The sequence below is a fragment of the Schistocerca gregaria genome, chromosome X (assembly GCF_023897955.1).
Source record: "Schistocerca gregaria isolate iqSchGreg1 chromosome X, iqSchGreg1.2, whole genome shotgun sequence".
In the NCBI taxonomy this organism is placed as follows: domain Eukaryota; kingdom Metazoa; phylum Arthropoda; class Insecta; order Orthoptera; family Acrididae; genus Schistocerca; species Schistocerca gregaria.
In genome coordinates, this window is record NC_064931.1 from 409,747,143 (window position 1) to 409,764,925 (window position 17,783).

At 44.2% G+C, this 17,783-nt stretch overlaps 1 protein-coding gene across 2 annotated transcripts in view; it reads left to right on the forward strand.

Moving 5' to 3' along the window:
- LOC126299277 (trafficking protein particle complex subunit 5-like) overlaps nt 1-17,516 on the forward strand; it is a 55,791-nt gene extending 38,275 nt beyond the window's left edge. For both annotated transcript variants that reach the window (XM_049991059.1, XM_049991060.1), the window contains exons 5-6: nt 11,477-11,585; nt 17,264-17,516. In XM_049991059.1, coding sequence (XP_049847016.1) covers nt 11,477-11,575 — 99 coding nt within the window. In that variant the 3' untranslated portion in view covers nt 11,576-11,585; nt 17,264-17,516. The remainder of the gene's footprint in view (nt 1-11,476; nt 11,586-17,263) is intronic.
- The last annotated feature ends 267 nt before the right edge of the window (nt 17,517-17,783 follow it).

Consider the following 17,783-nt stretch of genomic DNA (forward strand, 5'->3'; position numbering starts at 1 on the left):
TTGATGGTATTGACAGCAGCTCGAGACTGTTTGCGATGATGCTGTAGTCTACAGGAAAGTGGTATCACACGAAAGTTGTGAACAAATCAATGATGATTTGCAGAAAATAAATGCATGGTGTAATGACTGGCAGTTATCTCTCAATATTAGGAAGTGTAACCTACTGCATATAACAAGGCAAAAATCCCCATTAATGTAAGAGTACAAAATAAATATCCAGTCTTTGGAAGCGGAAACGTCCGTCAAGTATGTGGGTGTGACTATTCGAAATGATCTCAAATGGAATGATCAGATTACACAAGTTACAGGTAATGCAAACTCTAGATTGCGGTTCATTGGTAGAATCCTGAAGCGATGTAGTCCTTCAACAAAGGAAATAGCTTACAATAGTTTGTCCAGTCTTGGAGTATTGTTCCTCTGTATTTGACCCTTACCAGTTGGGTCTGATTCAAGAGATTGAGAAGGTCCAAAGAAGAGTGGCAAGATTCGTGACTGGTACATTTAGCCATTGCGAGAGCATTTCAAATCTCATAGAAAGTTTGAAGTGGGACACACTTGCAGATAGACGGCGCGCTGAACAGAAGGGGCTGCTCACTAAATTCCAAAATTCGATCTTCACCAAGGATGTAGAGCATTTATTATTACCACCAACTTTCAAATCACGCAATGATCACCATTCAAAGATAAGGGAAATAAGAGCTCATACTGAGGCATTCAGACAGTCGTTTTTCCCTCACGTGGTCCACGAGTGGAACAGAGGGGGAAAATATGACATTGGTGTGACTTGTGCCCTCCGCCACACACCGCTTGGTGGCTAGCGGAGTATATATGTAGATGCACGCCATCCTTCCGCACGCATCATCACTCCTTTCCTGCACCCCTCCACACATACCTTCCCTCTGCACACCACAATTCCCCTACCTGTGCTCAGCCGTGTACACCATCCCCCTGTGCACACAACCACACCTCTCAGTGCCCCATTCACAGCTGACAGCTATGTGCCCAGACAAGCCTCAGTTTAACTGTGTGGTGTACTGAACACTTCTTTCTGCAAAAACACATGGTGGGGAGTGTATTACTTGGAACACACTGTGCGTGTCTTGCCTACCTTCTTCTCACAAGGGAACCTCCCCATCGCACCCCCCTCAGATTTAGTTATAAGTTGGCACAGTGGATAGGCCTTGAAAAACCGAACACAGATCAATCGAGAAAACAGGAAGAAGTTGTGGGAAACTATGAAAAAATAAGCAAAATATTCAAACTGAGTAGTCCATGGCAAGATAGGCGACATCAAGAATAGTCTGAGCTTAGGAGTGCCTTGGTCCCGTGGTTAGCGTGAGTAGCTGCGGAACGAGAGGTCCTTGGTTCAAGTCTTACTTCAAGTGAAAAGTTTAATTTTTCATTTTCAGACAGTTATTATCCGACAAACTCATATGTTTTCATCACTTTTTTGGGAGTGATTACCACATCCACAAGAAAACCTAAATCCGGCAAAGTAGAAGAATCTTTTTATCCATTCACCAAGTTAGGTGGGTCGACAACATATTCCTGTCATGTAACGCACGTGCCGTCACCAGTGTCGTATAGAATATACCAGACGTGTTTACCTGTGGAGGAATCGGTTGACCTATGACATTGCGATCAAATGTTTTCGGTTCCCATTGGAGAGACATGTCCTTTCGTCTACCAATCGCATGGTTTTTCAGTGCGGTCGCAAAACACAGACACTAAATTTAATACAGTGAACAGAGATGTCAATGAACAAAGTGACAGATCATAAATTTTCAAAAATGAAAAAGTAAAACTTTTGCGTAAGGGAAGACTTGAACCAAGGACCTCTCGTTCCGTAGCAGCTCACGCTAACAACGGGACCACGGCGCTCCTGAGGTTATAGCAATCTTGATGTTGCATATCTTGCGCATGGACTACTCAGTTTGTATATTTTGCTTATTTTTTTCGTAGTTCCACACAATTTCTTCCTATTTTCTCGATTGATCTGTGTTCAGTTTTTCAAGGTCTATCCACAAGGTCTATCCAACTTATAACTAAATCTGAGGGGGGCTGCGATGGGGAGGTTCCCTTGTCAGCAATATTTCTTACCAGCGCCACCCTGCATACCGCAACATGCTTCCCACACTGTTAAGTCATAATATCACTGCCACACATTCCCACTTGTATGGTGGTCACAACTGATCGGCTCTCTAGTGAGCAGTCCCCCCATTACCCCTCCTGCCCTAGCCCCTCCAAGCACTTCGGAGGTGTTGGAACTTCCCACGCAGCTGTCAGCACTACAGAACTGCCTGACTCAGCTGACTAGTGGGGCAGCGCGCCCAGCGCAGGGCAACTCTGCAGACCCTATCCCCAGTCGTGTGGCTGCTCACTTACCTCCCTTCAATCTGCAAGACCCACGCCTGTGGTTTTCTTCCATTGATGCAGTTTTCGTAGATTTCCTGTCCCACTCATCCTCACCTACGACGATGTCATCTCGGGAGTTACTGTCTTCGGTAAGATAGATTGTGCCAAAGTCTACACACAGATCCCAGATGCCCCAGAGGACTTTGAGAAAACAGCCATTATCACAACTTTTGGCCCGTTCAAGAGTGCATTCATGACATTCAGCCTCTGCAATGCCACACAAACGTGGCAGTGAATTTTGGAGAACGTCCTCGAGGATGCACTTGGCTGTTTTGCCTACCTAGATGATATACTCATTTACTCCAGGGGCCCTACTGAACACCACCAACACCTGCATGAAATTTTTTTTCTTCCAACAGAAAGCTAGAGTGATCCGCAACACGACAAAATGCATTTTTGGAGCGAGTGAGATCGAATTCCTCAGACACTTACTCTCTACCACCAGCTCCCACCCCCTCCTACCCAAGACAGTTCATGCAATAGCAGACATTTCACGCCCTACTACCTTCAGAGGCCTGTGGCATTTCATCAACATGGTCAACTTTCTCCATCAGCATCGTAAGGACGCTGCTGCCACCCAAGACCCATTACTACTGCACTCTGTGGCGATAAAAAAGGTAACAAACTGGTCCTTTGTTCTCAGGTCGTGATTGAGAGCTTCGGGGGGGGGACCTTGTCAGTCTGGCCCTTTTGGCCCACCCCCACCCACCCTAGTGCACCCCTTGCAATAGTGGTGGACACAAGTCAGACAGCTGTCAGGCTTTTCCTACAACAATACATAGACATTGTCTGACAACCGCTTGCCTTCTTTCCATCCAAGCTCTCTGATATGCTCGCCGCCGCTGGTGCACATTTGACTGCAGGCTGCTAGCAGTCTAGGAAGCTGTTCGCTATTTTCAATTTTCATTCGAGGGGTGCATCCTACAATCTTTACAGACCACTGCCTCTTCACCTCTGGTTTTTGCAGGAAGGACACATACTAGATCTCGTCTGGACAGTTTAGGCTACAGGAGTATATCGCACAATTTACTACTGACGTCTGGCATGTTGTCAGCATTGATAACATTGTAGCAGATTGTCTTAGCCGTTCCTGCACCACCACTCAACCCTCAGACTACAATGCCCTGACAGTTGCTCAAGAGGGGGACCCAGACCTAGCCAACACCCTTCACAAAGCTGACTCTGATCTCAGCCTCCAGCTAAAATCTCTAACCAGGTTCGACCGTAAGGTCAGGTGTGATGTACTTGTGGATCCTTCACAACCTGACAATTCAGATGATCATCCCCACCTCCCAAAAACTGACATTCGACCGCATCCACAGCCTTACACATCTAGGCATCAGAGCTTCTGCCGCCCTCGTGAAAAATAGCTTCATCTGGTCAGGCATCCAATGCGACTGCGGCTACTGGACCCGGTTGAGTGTTCTGTTACAGCGTGCCAAGGTCGGATGACACATTCATTCCCTTGTGGCCAAGTTTCTCCCCGCACAACACCAGTTCACGTATGTTCACCTCAACATTGTCGACCTTCTACCCTCCTCCAGTGGGTATCAATATCTGCTGACAATTATTGACAGATTCACTCACTGGCCGGATGCTACCCCTGCCCCTACATTCCAGCATGGCTGATACAACCCCAGTTGGAAGAAGCAGGCCAACAGAGACACTGGCAATCATGGGGGATTTTCTCACAATAAGCCAATCATCTATCTTCTTCACTGCAACACCCACTAATGCAAATGGAATGAGGCTAACAATTCAGACCCTTGCAACTGCACCATGGTTCCTAGAGGTTTCATGTACTGAAGATGCTCTGTCCTTTGCTACAGTAAATCCGTTCATTATTCAGAGAGGTGTTGATGCAATTACTGCCCCTGTTAAATCCTGCTCTCGTTCACACAACAGCACTTTGCTTTTGGAGACTACTACTGATCCTCAAGCACAACTACTGCTTGCAGATTTGCTGCGCTGTAGGTGTCCTGTTCCTGTTGAGGGCCATCGAATGCTGATTCTTCCCATGGTGTTATTTAAATGAGGCTGCTCGATGATCTGCCCAGGACAGAAATCCATATGTACCTCTCTGATCAGGACGTCATTGCTGTCCATCGGGTGATGAAAACAATAGAATCGTCCTTAGTACCCACACACACTCTTTTTCTCACTTTTGATAGAGTGGTGCTTCCATCCAAGTTGAAAGCAGGCTATGAAGTTATCACAGGCCAACTGTACATTCCAAGTCTGATGAGTTGCTACCAGTATCATCGTTGCAACTACACTAGAATGTCCTGTCGACACCCGCCCAAACATGTAACCTGTGGTAGGGTGATTGCCTCCTCCTCCCCACTGTATCAATTGCAATGGTGACCATGCCACCTCCTACCGAGATTTTTCTGTGTATCTTGCTGAGTGGACGGTTCAGGAGATCCGAGTGAAGGAAAAAGTGCCTCACCCGGTCGCTTGCAAGTTGCTGACTAGTTGGAAACCATCTGTTCTACCACCTGGCACTTATAGCACTGTTCTTGATACTTCTCACTCCATGCAGTACATGGCCACGCCGACAAGCAACCTCAGATTCAGCACTGTGCTTGTAAAATCGCCCACTGTCATGGTAGCATCCCTATCTTCTCCTCCGTTGTGCAACAAGCCACCAAACTTTTTCTTCATGGGATGAAGTCACCTGCTACACAACAAGCAGGCTGGAAAGGATTGTAGGAATACTCTCGCAAAGACTTCTTATGTCCCTCCGGCCACCAAACATTTGAGTCTTCCTCTGCCAACCAGGAAGGCTCCCAGAAATGAAACACAGGTAAAAAGTTGTACATCCTCTTTGACTCCTCTCGTCTGGCCGACCTCTGTGTCGTCAGTGTACACTGCCAACCAGTTTTCTACCCTGGACTCCCTCGACCGACAGAAGGAGAATACCAGTGCCTCTGTAGGTCTCATGGAGCAGGATCCTCCAGCCTCTGTGCTCTGTAGCAATGAGTCATTGAAGGCTGGCACTCGGCAACCGCCATGGTGACACCCCTTCATTTTTCCCCTCCTCCCCTTTCCTTGCCATGACTCTCCTCCGATGGAATGTTCACGGCCTTTGATACAACAAATAGGACTAAACGGCTGCTCTTGGTACTGCAGCACTCTGCTTGTTCTCTGCCTCCAGGAAACAAAATTGACGGCTGCTCTTGGTATTGCAGCGTCTGCTTGTTCTCTGCCTCCAGGAAACAAAATTGCATCCTCACAGCTGCTTTGAGATCTCAGTGTCACCAGTGCAGGCTTCTTCCAGCTTATTGGGCAACTCCCTCAGTCCATTCTGCTGCTTGGTGACATTAATGTGCATCTTTTGCAGCTACACTGCAGAAAACAACACTGTGCAGTGGTTAGTAAATTGCAAGACTCGAGCCACCATACCAGTTGGGCATGAATCATATGTTCCATCACCTTGCAAACACAGTTGGTGAAAGAAATGGGGCAATAACTAGAACAAAAGTGTTTGTCCTTATCGGGCTTACGTATGGGTATGACAGTGACTTCACACCAGCATCTGGGAAATGTGCCCTCTGCCAGATGTGATTGCACGTATGAAGGAGAAAGTGCTTGCCTGCAAGAGAGAGGTTCTGCAACATCTGAATGTTGACACTGTCTGGTACTGGGGTGGAGGATTGGGATGCAGTGAGAGCATGATCTAGCTCCCTCATAGTAAAGGTGGAATTGTAGCACTCATGATTCTGAGAAAAGGATGCTATTGCCCAAACCTCCTCCAGTCGTTTCCCATAGAGGAAGACAGGGTGGTAGTGGAGTTAAAAATCTCTACAAAATAGTGGCCCAAGGTGTTTGAGATGGCAATAGGGTCCACTATAACACTGTCTACCACTGTCAGGCCCGAAATTGTGGAATGGAATTTGGTCCCAAAGAGCCATCGGAGGTTGGCCCACATGATGTAAGAGAGTGGAACTGTTAAAAGAATTAGTAAAGGAAATCCAGCTATTCCAAAGAACACGATGAAACTGTGCACGCAATTGTTTATAACAAATGCAGTTTTGCATCATAGGACGGTGGTCTTCGTGCACGAATTGCGTCGCGACACGCCTCAGTCCACCAAGGGACCGAGGCACGGTGTGGTAAAGAGGGAGTGTGAGAAATGTAATGCTGTGCAGCAGCAAGGATAATGTTTGTAAGATACTCTACCTGGTCATCAAAACTGGAGAAATGTTGTTCATCATAGTTCACCAGGGAGGAGAAAAGGCTCCAGTCAGCCAAGAAAACTGCCATCTGGGTCCACAAATAGGTGGGGTAGGAGTCAGCAAACAGATAGCACATGGGAAATGGTTGCTCAAATGTGTGTCAGGGAGCACGGACCACCTGAGATTATGGGCAAGCTGGGCAGTGCAGAAGGAGAGGTCCAAATGGGAATAGGTGTGCATGGAGTCTGAAAGGAAAGTGGATGTTCTGGTGTTAAACTAGATGAGATTAAGTTGAGTGAGGAGGTCAGCCAAGACGGCACCTCTCTGACAGGTTCTGTAAGAATCCCAAAGTATTGTGTAGTTGCAACTGCATTTGTTATAAACAGTTGTGTGCACAGTTTCATCATGTTCTTCAGGATAGCAAAAAGCTAGCTGGATTTCCTTTACTAATTATTTCAACAGTTCCACTCTCTTACATCATGTGGGCCAACCTCTGATGGCTCTTTGGGACCAAATTCCATTCCACAATTTCGGGCCTGACAGTGGTAGACAGTGTTATAGTGGACCCTATTGCCATCTCAAACACCTTGGGCCACTATTTTGTAGAGATTTTTAACTCCACTACCACCCTGTCTTCCTCTATTGGAAACAACTGGAGAAGGTTTGGGCAATAGCATCCTTTTCTAAGAATCGTGAGTGCTACAATGCCGCCTTTACTATGAGGGAGCTAGATCATGCTCTCACTTCATCCCAGTCCTCCACCCCAGTACCGGACAGTGTCAACATTCAGATGTTGCAGAACCTCTCTCTTGCAGGCAAGCACTTTCTCCTTCATACGTGCAATCACATCTGGCAGAGGGCTCGCTTCCCAGATGCTGGTGTGAAGTCACTGTCATACCCATATGTAAACCCGATAAGGACAAACACTTTTGTTCTAGTTATTGCCCCATTTCTTTCACCACCTGTGTTTGCAAGGTGATGGAACATATGATTCATGATCAACTGGTATGGTGGCTCGAGTCTTGCAATTTACTAACCACTGCACAGTGTGGATTTTGAGTGTGCCATTCTGCAGTTGACCATCTTGTCACTGAGTCAATCCATTTCACGAGTGTTTTTCTGCAGAAATAACTGACTGTGGCTGTCTTTTTTCGATTTGTAGAAAGCCTAAGACACCAGCTGGAGGAATGGTATCCTCCGTATACTCTACACGTGGGGCTTCTGTGGCCGCATGCCCCATTTGCTTCAGGATTTTTTAAAAAATGTAGATGTCAGGGTACGTGTGGATTCTGCCTTGTTGACACTTTAATCCAGGAGAACCGTGTGCTTGAGGGTTCCATCCCGAGTGTCATCCTCTTTGCTATTGCCATTAACTGTATAATGGCCTGTCTCCCACTGGGCATCTCCGTCTCTTTTTCGTTGACGATTTTGCGATCTGTTGCAATTCTGTACAGAATTGTCTCCTTGAGTGGCATCTGCGGCAATGTCTCGATCATCCTTTACTCATGGAGTATCGACAATTGCTTTCACTTTTACACTGAGAAAACTGTTGGTATGAATTTCTGATGGTGCAATTGGGTCTTTCCACAGTCTTTATATCTGGGCTTGTTGATCTTCATTGAAACTACGAATTTCCTGGGGAACCCAAAGCTGTCACTTGCTCACTCTTGATAGAGACACTGATGTTTATGTGAGTTCCTGGTCACATTGGTCCATTGGGAAATTAGGCCACTGATGCTTCTGGTAAGGCTGCGATCCTCATACATCGGCCTTCTAGTTATTCCATTGCCTACAGTGATCTCTGTGTTGCCGTCTGTCAGCAGATGGTGTCACTTTGGCATCACCACTGGTCTACCCTTCATGGGAACAAGCTCCGGGTTATTAAGCCTCTCCCTGTGGCTTGGACGACCTCCTCTCAGTGTTCTGACCATGAGATCATTTTAGGTAGGTTGCATATTGGGTATTGTCTTTTTAGCCATCGCAATTTGTTAAGTGATGCACCCCCACCACTTTGTGCTCATTGCCCTCAAACTTCGATGGTTAGCCATTTCCTGATGGAATGCTCTTTTTTTAACCACTTACATTCTCATTTATGTTTGGTATTTGAGTTATCAGCCGTTCTAGTGAACGATGTCCAATGCATTTTACTTTTTATTCATCGTAGCAATATGGTGAAGGACGTTTAATCTTTAGTCCAGGACCACCAATACTCTATGGCATATTTTATGGGCCTTACTCCAAGTCCATGTTTTTAGCTGTCTTTCCTTCTGTTGATTGGGCGTAACGTGTAGTCATGCTTAACGACTCTTTTGTCTTCATGTGTGTATGACCCATGTTGTTTTTGCACCCTAAAAACAACAAGCAACCAATCCTCAGTCAGCTCCAAACTCCCCTCTGCACGGGTGGCACTGGCGTTTTCCTCTCGAAAGGGGGAACTGTGTGGCAACTCTTTCCATCCCCTCCACGTATAGCAGCAGACGAAAGACGATGGGTTGTGAAGACCAAATACCAGCTATCAGTGAAGCACCTGCCAGCCAAGTACCACCGCATCCCTCCAAGAGCCTCGCTGGTCACTATCGCTGGAGGTAGATCTTGAACCCCAACTTAATCCGGACACCATGCTTGCTAAACTTTGCTAGGCCTGTCTCTCTGTCCACTTTGTTAAGGCAACTCCTCTCGGCCGTGCTCTCGGTTACTCACCTGCGCAATGCCACATGGCTCACATCATTGTCTGCCACACTTCGCTGGTGTGTGCATGAACAGTAGGATTCTTACCTCGCATCCAGTATCAGCGTTTTGTCATGGTTCATTTAACAAGAGAAGTGCTACAGCGTTTTCCACACAGTCTTCCTGAGCCACATTCCCTCGAGTTGCTTCTATTGACGGCAGGTGTAGTAAGCCTGATGCCAGATGTCTGGTTTGTCCCCATGGTATCAGCACCTGGAATATGGTCTGCAGTGAAGTGCAATATGCGCCAGGAGTACCAGGTGGCCATTTTTGCACCCCTTGCTGCCAAGCGCAACCACTGAAGTAGGTTTTCCTGTGCCACCAGATGATGCTGAACACAGGTTGTAAGCCTTTCGTGATCTGCCCTGTCCAGAGACTCCATCACGAGCAGAGTCCCCCAGGATTAAGAGATAGTAACTCTTAAAATTTTACTTTGGTTGTTGGCTTTTAGGAATTATACCTCTGAACCAGATGGCGTGGCTCTTCTAGCACACCCCATTATTGATTGTTATGTTCCTTAATAACCGGATCGCTGTAGGCATGTATGCACCTTAGGAGAATAGAAGGGAACTAAAATTGTTCCTTTATCATACTTAAGTATTTCCTCTTTGAATATAGTACCTAAATATATATGGCACTGCTGTAGACACTACCATGGCAATGTGTTAAGCCAACTTGTTCGTAAGCTATTCGGAGGGATGTGTACTAGCCATTCAGAATCTTAACTTTTCTCATTGCCTAAGTTTCTTGATAACAAGTTCATAATCTGAACCCAGGGCAGGGAAATCTGCTTTATTTTCTCAAGACTCCAGATTCCTCTGCTGCCACTTGTCTCTCATTTGGCCCTCTCTGGGTCGTAGTAGTCTGTGTGAAAATTGATCTCTCTTTCACTGGTCGTGTCAAAATAGCTTCTGTGCACATTAAACTCACCAACAATATCACCTCTATGATCAATACCAAACATTCCAAGCCAAAAGGTTTGGTAGCCAGGCACCAGTGGATGCCACACATGCAGTGAGATTAAATCTTCCCATATGTTGAATGTTTTGTGAGACCTTCGTAGATAAACTATCCTCCACATCTTTTCCAGAAATGTATCTACATGTACATACATACTCCACAAGCCACCATGTAGTGCGTGGCAGGGGGTACCCTGTACCACTATTAGTCATTTCCTTTTCTGTTCCACTTGCAAATAGAGGGAATAAAAATTACTGTCTATATGCCTCTGTACAAGCCCTAATCTCTGTAAGCCTATCTTCTTGTTCCTTACACAAGATGTACATTGGTGGCAGTAGAATCATTGTGCAGGTGCCTGAAATGTTAGTTCTCTAAATTTTCTCCAAAGTACTTTTTGAAAAGAATGTTGCCCTTCTTCCAGTGATTTCCCTTTGAGTTCCCGAAACATCTCTTAGTACTTATCTCAATTTGAACATACTGGTAAGAAGTCTAGCAGCTCGCCTCTGAATTGCTTCTCTTGCTTTAATTCCACCTGGTGCAGATCACAAACAGCACTCAACAGTGAATAGCACTAGTGTCCTGTATGCGGTCTCCTTTACAGATGAACCACTCTTTCTAAAATACTCCCAATAAGCTGACATCGACCATTTGCTTTTCCTAGTGTAGTCTGTATGTGCTCATTCAATTTCATATTGCGTTGCAGTGTTACATGTAGATATTTATTGAAACCTCACAGTGTCAAGCAGCACGCTACTAATAGTGTATTAGAAATTTTGTCTAAGTCATTGTGTCTCATCCTACAGTGATTCAGTGATGACAACTTCTCATATGCCACGGCATCATCAGCAAACAGCCGCAGATTGCTGCTTACCCTGTCCACCAGATCATTTATATATAGAAAATAACAGCGGTCCTATCACACTTCCCCAGGTGTCTCCTGTACCTTTTCCTTGGATTCATTGCAGCAAGGCTATTCAGAGCGCAGATGTTAGGAGCAAAGAGGATTGGTGGGAAAGATTGAAACTACAGGCTATGACTGAAAGTGAAATTTATGCAGTCCTATAAACCATTCAGAAATGTGGGCATTTTTATAGGAACATTTTTATTTAAATTGAGTATTTCTGTTGTCTTCGGATATAACAGCAGATAACTGAAAACATTTGTACTGGAGTATAAAAAAGAAACTTCATTTGCAGCCAGCAAAGGTGACTACACACTGGCACAATGGCACAACGTACATGATTCAGTTTGACGAGTCCGTCATTGCCAGGGACAAGCAGCTAGAAGAGAATTAATTTTCGATTGGTAAGTAATTTTACTTTTAACTATTCAGTTGTGTTCATATTTTTCCATTAACAACTAGTTTCTTCCTTTCACTTGCCTCCAATTTATGTCAAGTAATTTACAAAACAATTTATAGCTATCAGTTGTGATCGTCTTTTATGTTGTTGTCCACAGTCCATAGTGGGGCGTACATTCCTGTATATGGATTTCCTGTTATGTCTTTTACATTACTGGTTGCTATATTCCAGTGCTAGCAAGGGAAAGCATGTTACTGTCTTCAAATTTCATTCCATAGTGTTAGTGCTCAGTTCAGAAAAAGAGTAATCATTGATACAAATTTCATTTGAAAAAGAATTCAGTTTTTGTGTCTTCCTTAGCTATGTGTACAAATGTGACAAATATGTAATATCTCATGGAACGTGTGTTGGTCCCACGAGTAAATCTTCTCTCCTTTGATAACAGTTTGCCGGAAACCCATATATTTTTAGAAGGCTTATGTCACAAGTAGAACAATTGTGAAATCTTATTGGTAGAGGGGCAAACTTTTAGGAGTTATAGGACCCACGAAGTCTCAATAAAGTGTTGGAAAAATGACTCAAAATGTTGTTAAAATGCTTGTTTACACATATTTATGTGAACTAATAATAGGGTAAGAAGTTGGAGATCTCAACATAAAGGACGAAACAACTCTTTGGTATTTTGAAAATGTGGCTTGTTATTGACTTCAAACAAAATCTATTAAAAGACTATCAATGTGCAGTTCATAAAGTAAACAGTGAGACGAGCAGAAAGACAGTTCACAATACACATTTTACAAAAGTGGTAGCCTCACACTTTGCACACCCATCTTTTGTCAATGAATTGAAGCAGTAATCCATTGGCGCAATCCACATTCCAGGTTCGTCAAAGTATCCGCCCTTCTGGAATGCATACTTAATAAAGTTCTTGAAATGAGGAGCACGGAATTAATTAGGGAAAAGGACTGCAGGGCTAGAAAACTATAATAATGCCAAGTATGTCCCTGTCTCTGGATAATGATTGTGTCAATATTATGAAAAGGATAGTTGCTACTCAAAATGTAGCAAAGATGCTGAGTCGCAGAAAGACACAACGAAAAGACTGTCGGAATGTTAGCTTTCGGCCAACAACCCTCTAGTCTATTTCTCTCCTCACCCCTACCAGTCCCTGCACTCCTACCTTCTACATCCTTTGTGAAGCTCACAAACCCAACCACCCAGGATGCTCCATTGGGACTGGTTAGTGTGCCCCCTGACGGAATATTTACTGTTGTAGACCAACACCTTCAACATATTACCCACAACCTACTTTCCTATATAAAAGATACCAACAATTTCCTCCACCAGCCCTCCACTGTTCCTGTTTGTGTACCACACGATGCATTGCTGATCACTATTGATGCCACCTTCCTTCACACTAACACCCCTAATGCTCACAGCCATGCCACTATTGAACACTACCTTTCCCAGTGCCTGACAGATTCCAAACCAACCACCTCCTTGCTAGTCACCATCACCAACTACTTCCTCACCCACAAATACTTCTCCTTTGAAGGCATTACCTACGAACAAATCTGGGGTATGACTATGGGCACCCTCAGGGTACCATCCTATGTCAACTTATTCATGGGCCATTTAGAGGAACCCTTCCTAAATACATAGAAACCCCAACCCCTCACCTGGTTCAGACTCATTGACATCTTTGTGATCTGGATTGAGGATGAGGACAGCCTATCCACATTCTTCCAGAACCTTAACACCTTCTCCCCATTTGCTTCGCCTGGTCCTACTCAATGAATCAAGCCACCTTCCGCGATGTTGACCTCCACCTCAAATATGGTTATATTAGTACCTCTGTCCATATCAAACATACCAACCACTGGCAATACCTCCACTTTGACAACTGCCACCTATTCCATATCAAGAAGTCCCTTACATACAGCCTAGCCATCCATGGCCGTCATAGCTGTATTGACTAGCGGTCCCTCTCAAAATATACCAAGGGTCTCACTGAGACCTTTACAGTTCATAATTACCCTCCCAACCTTGTACAAAAATATATCTCCGGTGCCTTATCTTTCCAGTCTCCCAACACCTCCCAAAGCCCCATAGTCTGGCTGCAGAGGAGCATTCCCCTCATGACTCAGTACCACCCAGGACTCTGCCAGGGTTTCGACTACCTTTCGTTGTGCCCTGAAATGAGAAATATCCTACCCACTATCCTTCCCACCCCTTCCACATTGGTATTTTGCCGCCCACTGAACCTATGCAATATCCTTGTCCATCACTACACAACCGTTGCTTCCATCCCATTGCCTCAAGTCTCATATCCCTGTAATAAACCTAGAGGTAAGATATGCTCCTTCATCATCCCACCACCACCACCTACTCCAGTCTGGTCACAAACATCACCTGTCCCAGCACAGGCAGGGCTACCTGTGAAACCAGTCATGTGATCTAGAAACTGAACTGCAACCACTGTGCCGCATTCTATGTGGGCAGGACAACCACAGGCTGTCTACCCGTATGAATGGTCACCGATAGACTGTGGCCAAGAAACAACTGGACCACCCTCTTGCTGAGCACACCACCTAACACAATGTTCTTCATTTCAGTAACTGCTTCACAGACTGTGCCATGTGGACCCTTCCCACCAACACCAGCTTTTCTAAATTGCACAGGTGGAAACTCTCCCTTCTATATATCTTGTGTTCCCATAATCCTCCTGGCCACAACCTTCATCAATCATTGTCCTTACCCATCTAACCCCTTCCCTGTTCCCATTACAGCACTGCACATCCCTCTATTCCACCAGTGGACTCAAATCTTTTTACTTCTCTCCTTTTCTGCCAGCCCCCTTCTCTCCCATGCTCTCTGACTAACCTTCGACTGCACCTAGCTGCCCTGCTCTGCACCTCATCTGTGTATGCTCCCAGCAGCACATTACCATTCCCCACCCCTACCCTGCTATCCCTCCCACACTACGCCCCAACCTCCTCCTCACCCCCAACCGGTTGCCTCTCTCATAATGTGCTGCTAGCCTCTGTGTGGCTCCATCTGCTGGAGACTGACTGACTGACTGACTGACTGTGTGTGTGTGTGTGTGTGTGTGTGAGAGAGAGAGAGAGAGAGAGAGAGAGAGAGAGAGAGAGTGGGAGAGAGAGAGAGAGAGAGAGAGAGAGAGAGAGAGAGAGAGAGAGAGAGAGAGACAAAGGCCGTGTTGGCTGAAAGCTAACATTCCGGCAGTATTTTCGTTGTATCTTTCTGTGACTCAGAATCTCTGCTGTAAGATTAGTAGCAACTATCCTTTCCATTGTATTGGTACATTACATCCTGGATTTTCCATTGTTTGATAATAATTGTGTCCGTTATGTAACGAACAAAATGTTTGTCGTGTCTGAAAAATGAATATCCAGAGCCAGGATCTTTCCTGTACATCCTTCAGGTACCAGTTCTTTGTGTAGGACTTTCATCAGGTACTTCAGAAGCAGACAATGCATGGTCTTTGATAGAACACCATGAATCCGCTAAAAGCAGAATTTTCTTCCTGTCATCAGGCATACTAAGCCAAAATACGTCACAATAGAACCATTTGAGCTCTGCTTTCGACGCGTTTGCTGTTTTTCCGACACATGATCTTATGTTCAGAGGATTTACTGGCTTTTGACTGTGGAAATTTTCCACAAGGCTTGGATACAAGCACATACGTTAGCCACAATATTTCGCCTTCCATTGAAATCACAAGCATAATCATTAAACTGTGCTGTGTTGCAAAGACTGATCCAGTAATAGTGGGAACAACTGTTGTTGCTCTGGTTCACAGTGTTTGATGGCCATGTAACTCTTTCTCAGATCTGCTGTGTTCATCATGGAAGATGTATCGTCGAAAACTTTTCTGTGACGGTGAAGTTACGAAATTTTGCAACAAAATCATCACACACCTGTGAGAAATTTGCCTCCTTATCCTGACATTTCCTGCACACTGTGTAGGTTACTGCTCTGTCAACAACGTAATTCCACTTCTTGAAGTGATATACCCAGAAATCAGAAGCTTTAAACTGAATTGTATTTTGTAGCTCCATTGCTGTCCTAAGTTGCATGGCCCACAGTCACAATGTCAGGTCGTGAATAATTGCTCCTTCTGTTCCCTTCTCTTTCAATTTCTGCAGGACAGTCAGATTAATTTTTTGAATCGATGGAGTATTCATGTTTTTCTCCAAGTTGTACAGAATGTTCTTGTTCTCAATTATCTTGAACTGCTTTATTACTGACGCATGCAACAGACGTATCGCCAGAGGTTCGCATGTTGTAGGATTTGTGGTCGAGTACACAGTACTTCTGTCATATCTGCTGGACCATGAGTGCTTCCACCTTTTGTGCGAAAGCACATACTCAGATGCCGTTGAAAAGTAGAGGTAGGTGTCTGTTGTCATGAGCATTGCTGTTCCTTATCGACACCATCTCTGAAGTCTATTTCTTCGTACCATTCTTCCCCATTGCCTCCAGCAAATCCTAATGTCCAGATATGTTCCACAATCTCCATATCATTTTCCAGGAGAGTAGTTACGTGTTTTATGATATCTGATTTCGGGATGTATAGAGATTGATTGCTTGCTCCAAATCGAGAGACCAAGGTAGCCACTGTGACTTTCGGATCCATGTGCAATGTAAGAAGATAATGTCCAATACATTAGTACTTAACAACATATGGGAACATATGGGAAGTAGGCGTCATGACAGTAATATGTCCACCTACACACGGTTTACTGATACTTTGTGGGTCCTATAGCTTTCAAATGCCTGTTCCTCTGCCCCTAAGATTTTAATTTTTCTGCTTGTGACATAAGCTTCCAGAAAATATATGGGTTTCCAGAAAGCTGTTATCAAAGTAGAGAAGACTGACTTGTCAGTGCAGAAACTATAGAATCTATGAATACGATGATACACTTACGAACTGGGGTGATATGAAATAATTTTTTCATGAACTTATGGTGCGCACAGTGTCAATATCGTATTTACTGTTCAGGTGATCCAAAAATTTCTATACTTCCTCTTTTCACTGTGTGTGTGTGACAGTGATTCATTTGAAACATATATGATAAGGAAGTCAAACAAATCCTAGGTGGAATCATTGAAGAGGTGCATGTGCCCCCCCCCCCCCCCCCCCCCCCCCAGCCCACCTCTGACACCTCTGAGAGAGACATCGTGAAGTTCTTTTTCTTATTTGTTACCTTTTATTTATCTGCATGAAAGGATAACTTGCCATTCAGCACACCAAGTGGTAATATTGTATAAGTACTTCTCAATTTTTCAATACTGCTACTGTCTTATAGACAACAACCTTATCAGACACTCTCCGATAAATCTTTCATGTAATGCAGACAGCTTCACACATGGCTTGACTGTTTGCAGAGTGTATCACTAACCAAATATGTGTGGGCCATTGATACTTGACAATAGTTTCAGCACTGATGTTCAACAGAAAACATTATTCTAAAACAAATGTGGTATCACTGTTTGAATAATTATCATGATTCCCATTGTAGCTTATCATGGCTTCACGAAGTAGATTGTGTGCCATTTAGGTAGTGGTAATATTTTGTAACTATAATTGTGATGACAGTGTTTTGCCACTTACTTATTTTGATATTGAAATTGTTAATCTATGTCTCTGTTTTGCAGGATCCTGAAGTTAACTGGAAGTTTGTTTTGAAAAGAATTAAATCAAAAAGTCTTCTGTGATTACATTTGTCTTGTTGCAATGAATGAAGGATTCAGATAATACATTTAATGATTAATATTTCTGTTCTCAAGTAGCAGCATACAGGGCATGTGGGAGACTTAGAAATGTTTCTTATTTATCAAGACTGAGAATATCTGTGATGTTAAAATGAAAATGTATTTTGTATCAGAATAAAATAAGTAGTGGAAGAAATATTTGTGATTGTCTTTTTTTAATACTGGCTGTAAAATCTATGTTAGTTCTGCCCACCATTGCGCATAATAACTCTGCATTGGAAGTTTGCAGTAAATTTAAGGTTTGCAAGTTTCAGTTGCAGTCCAGAAGTAGTGCTATTGTGATTATTTCATTGCTACATTGTTTCCCAAATTTGTATGTTACTGAGAACACCCAAAAAGGTGTGAGCTGAAATTCATTTTACTATTGGGATATGGTACACCATGTGTGTATAACATGAAGGGA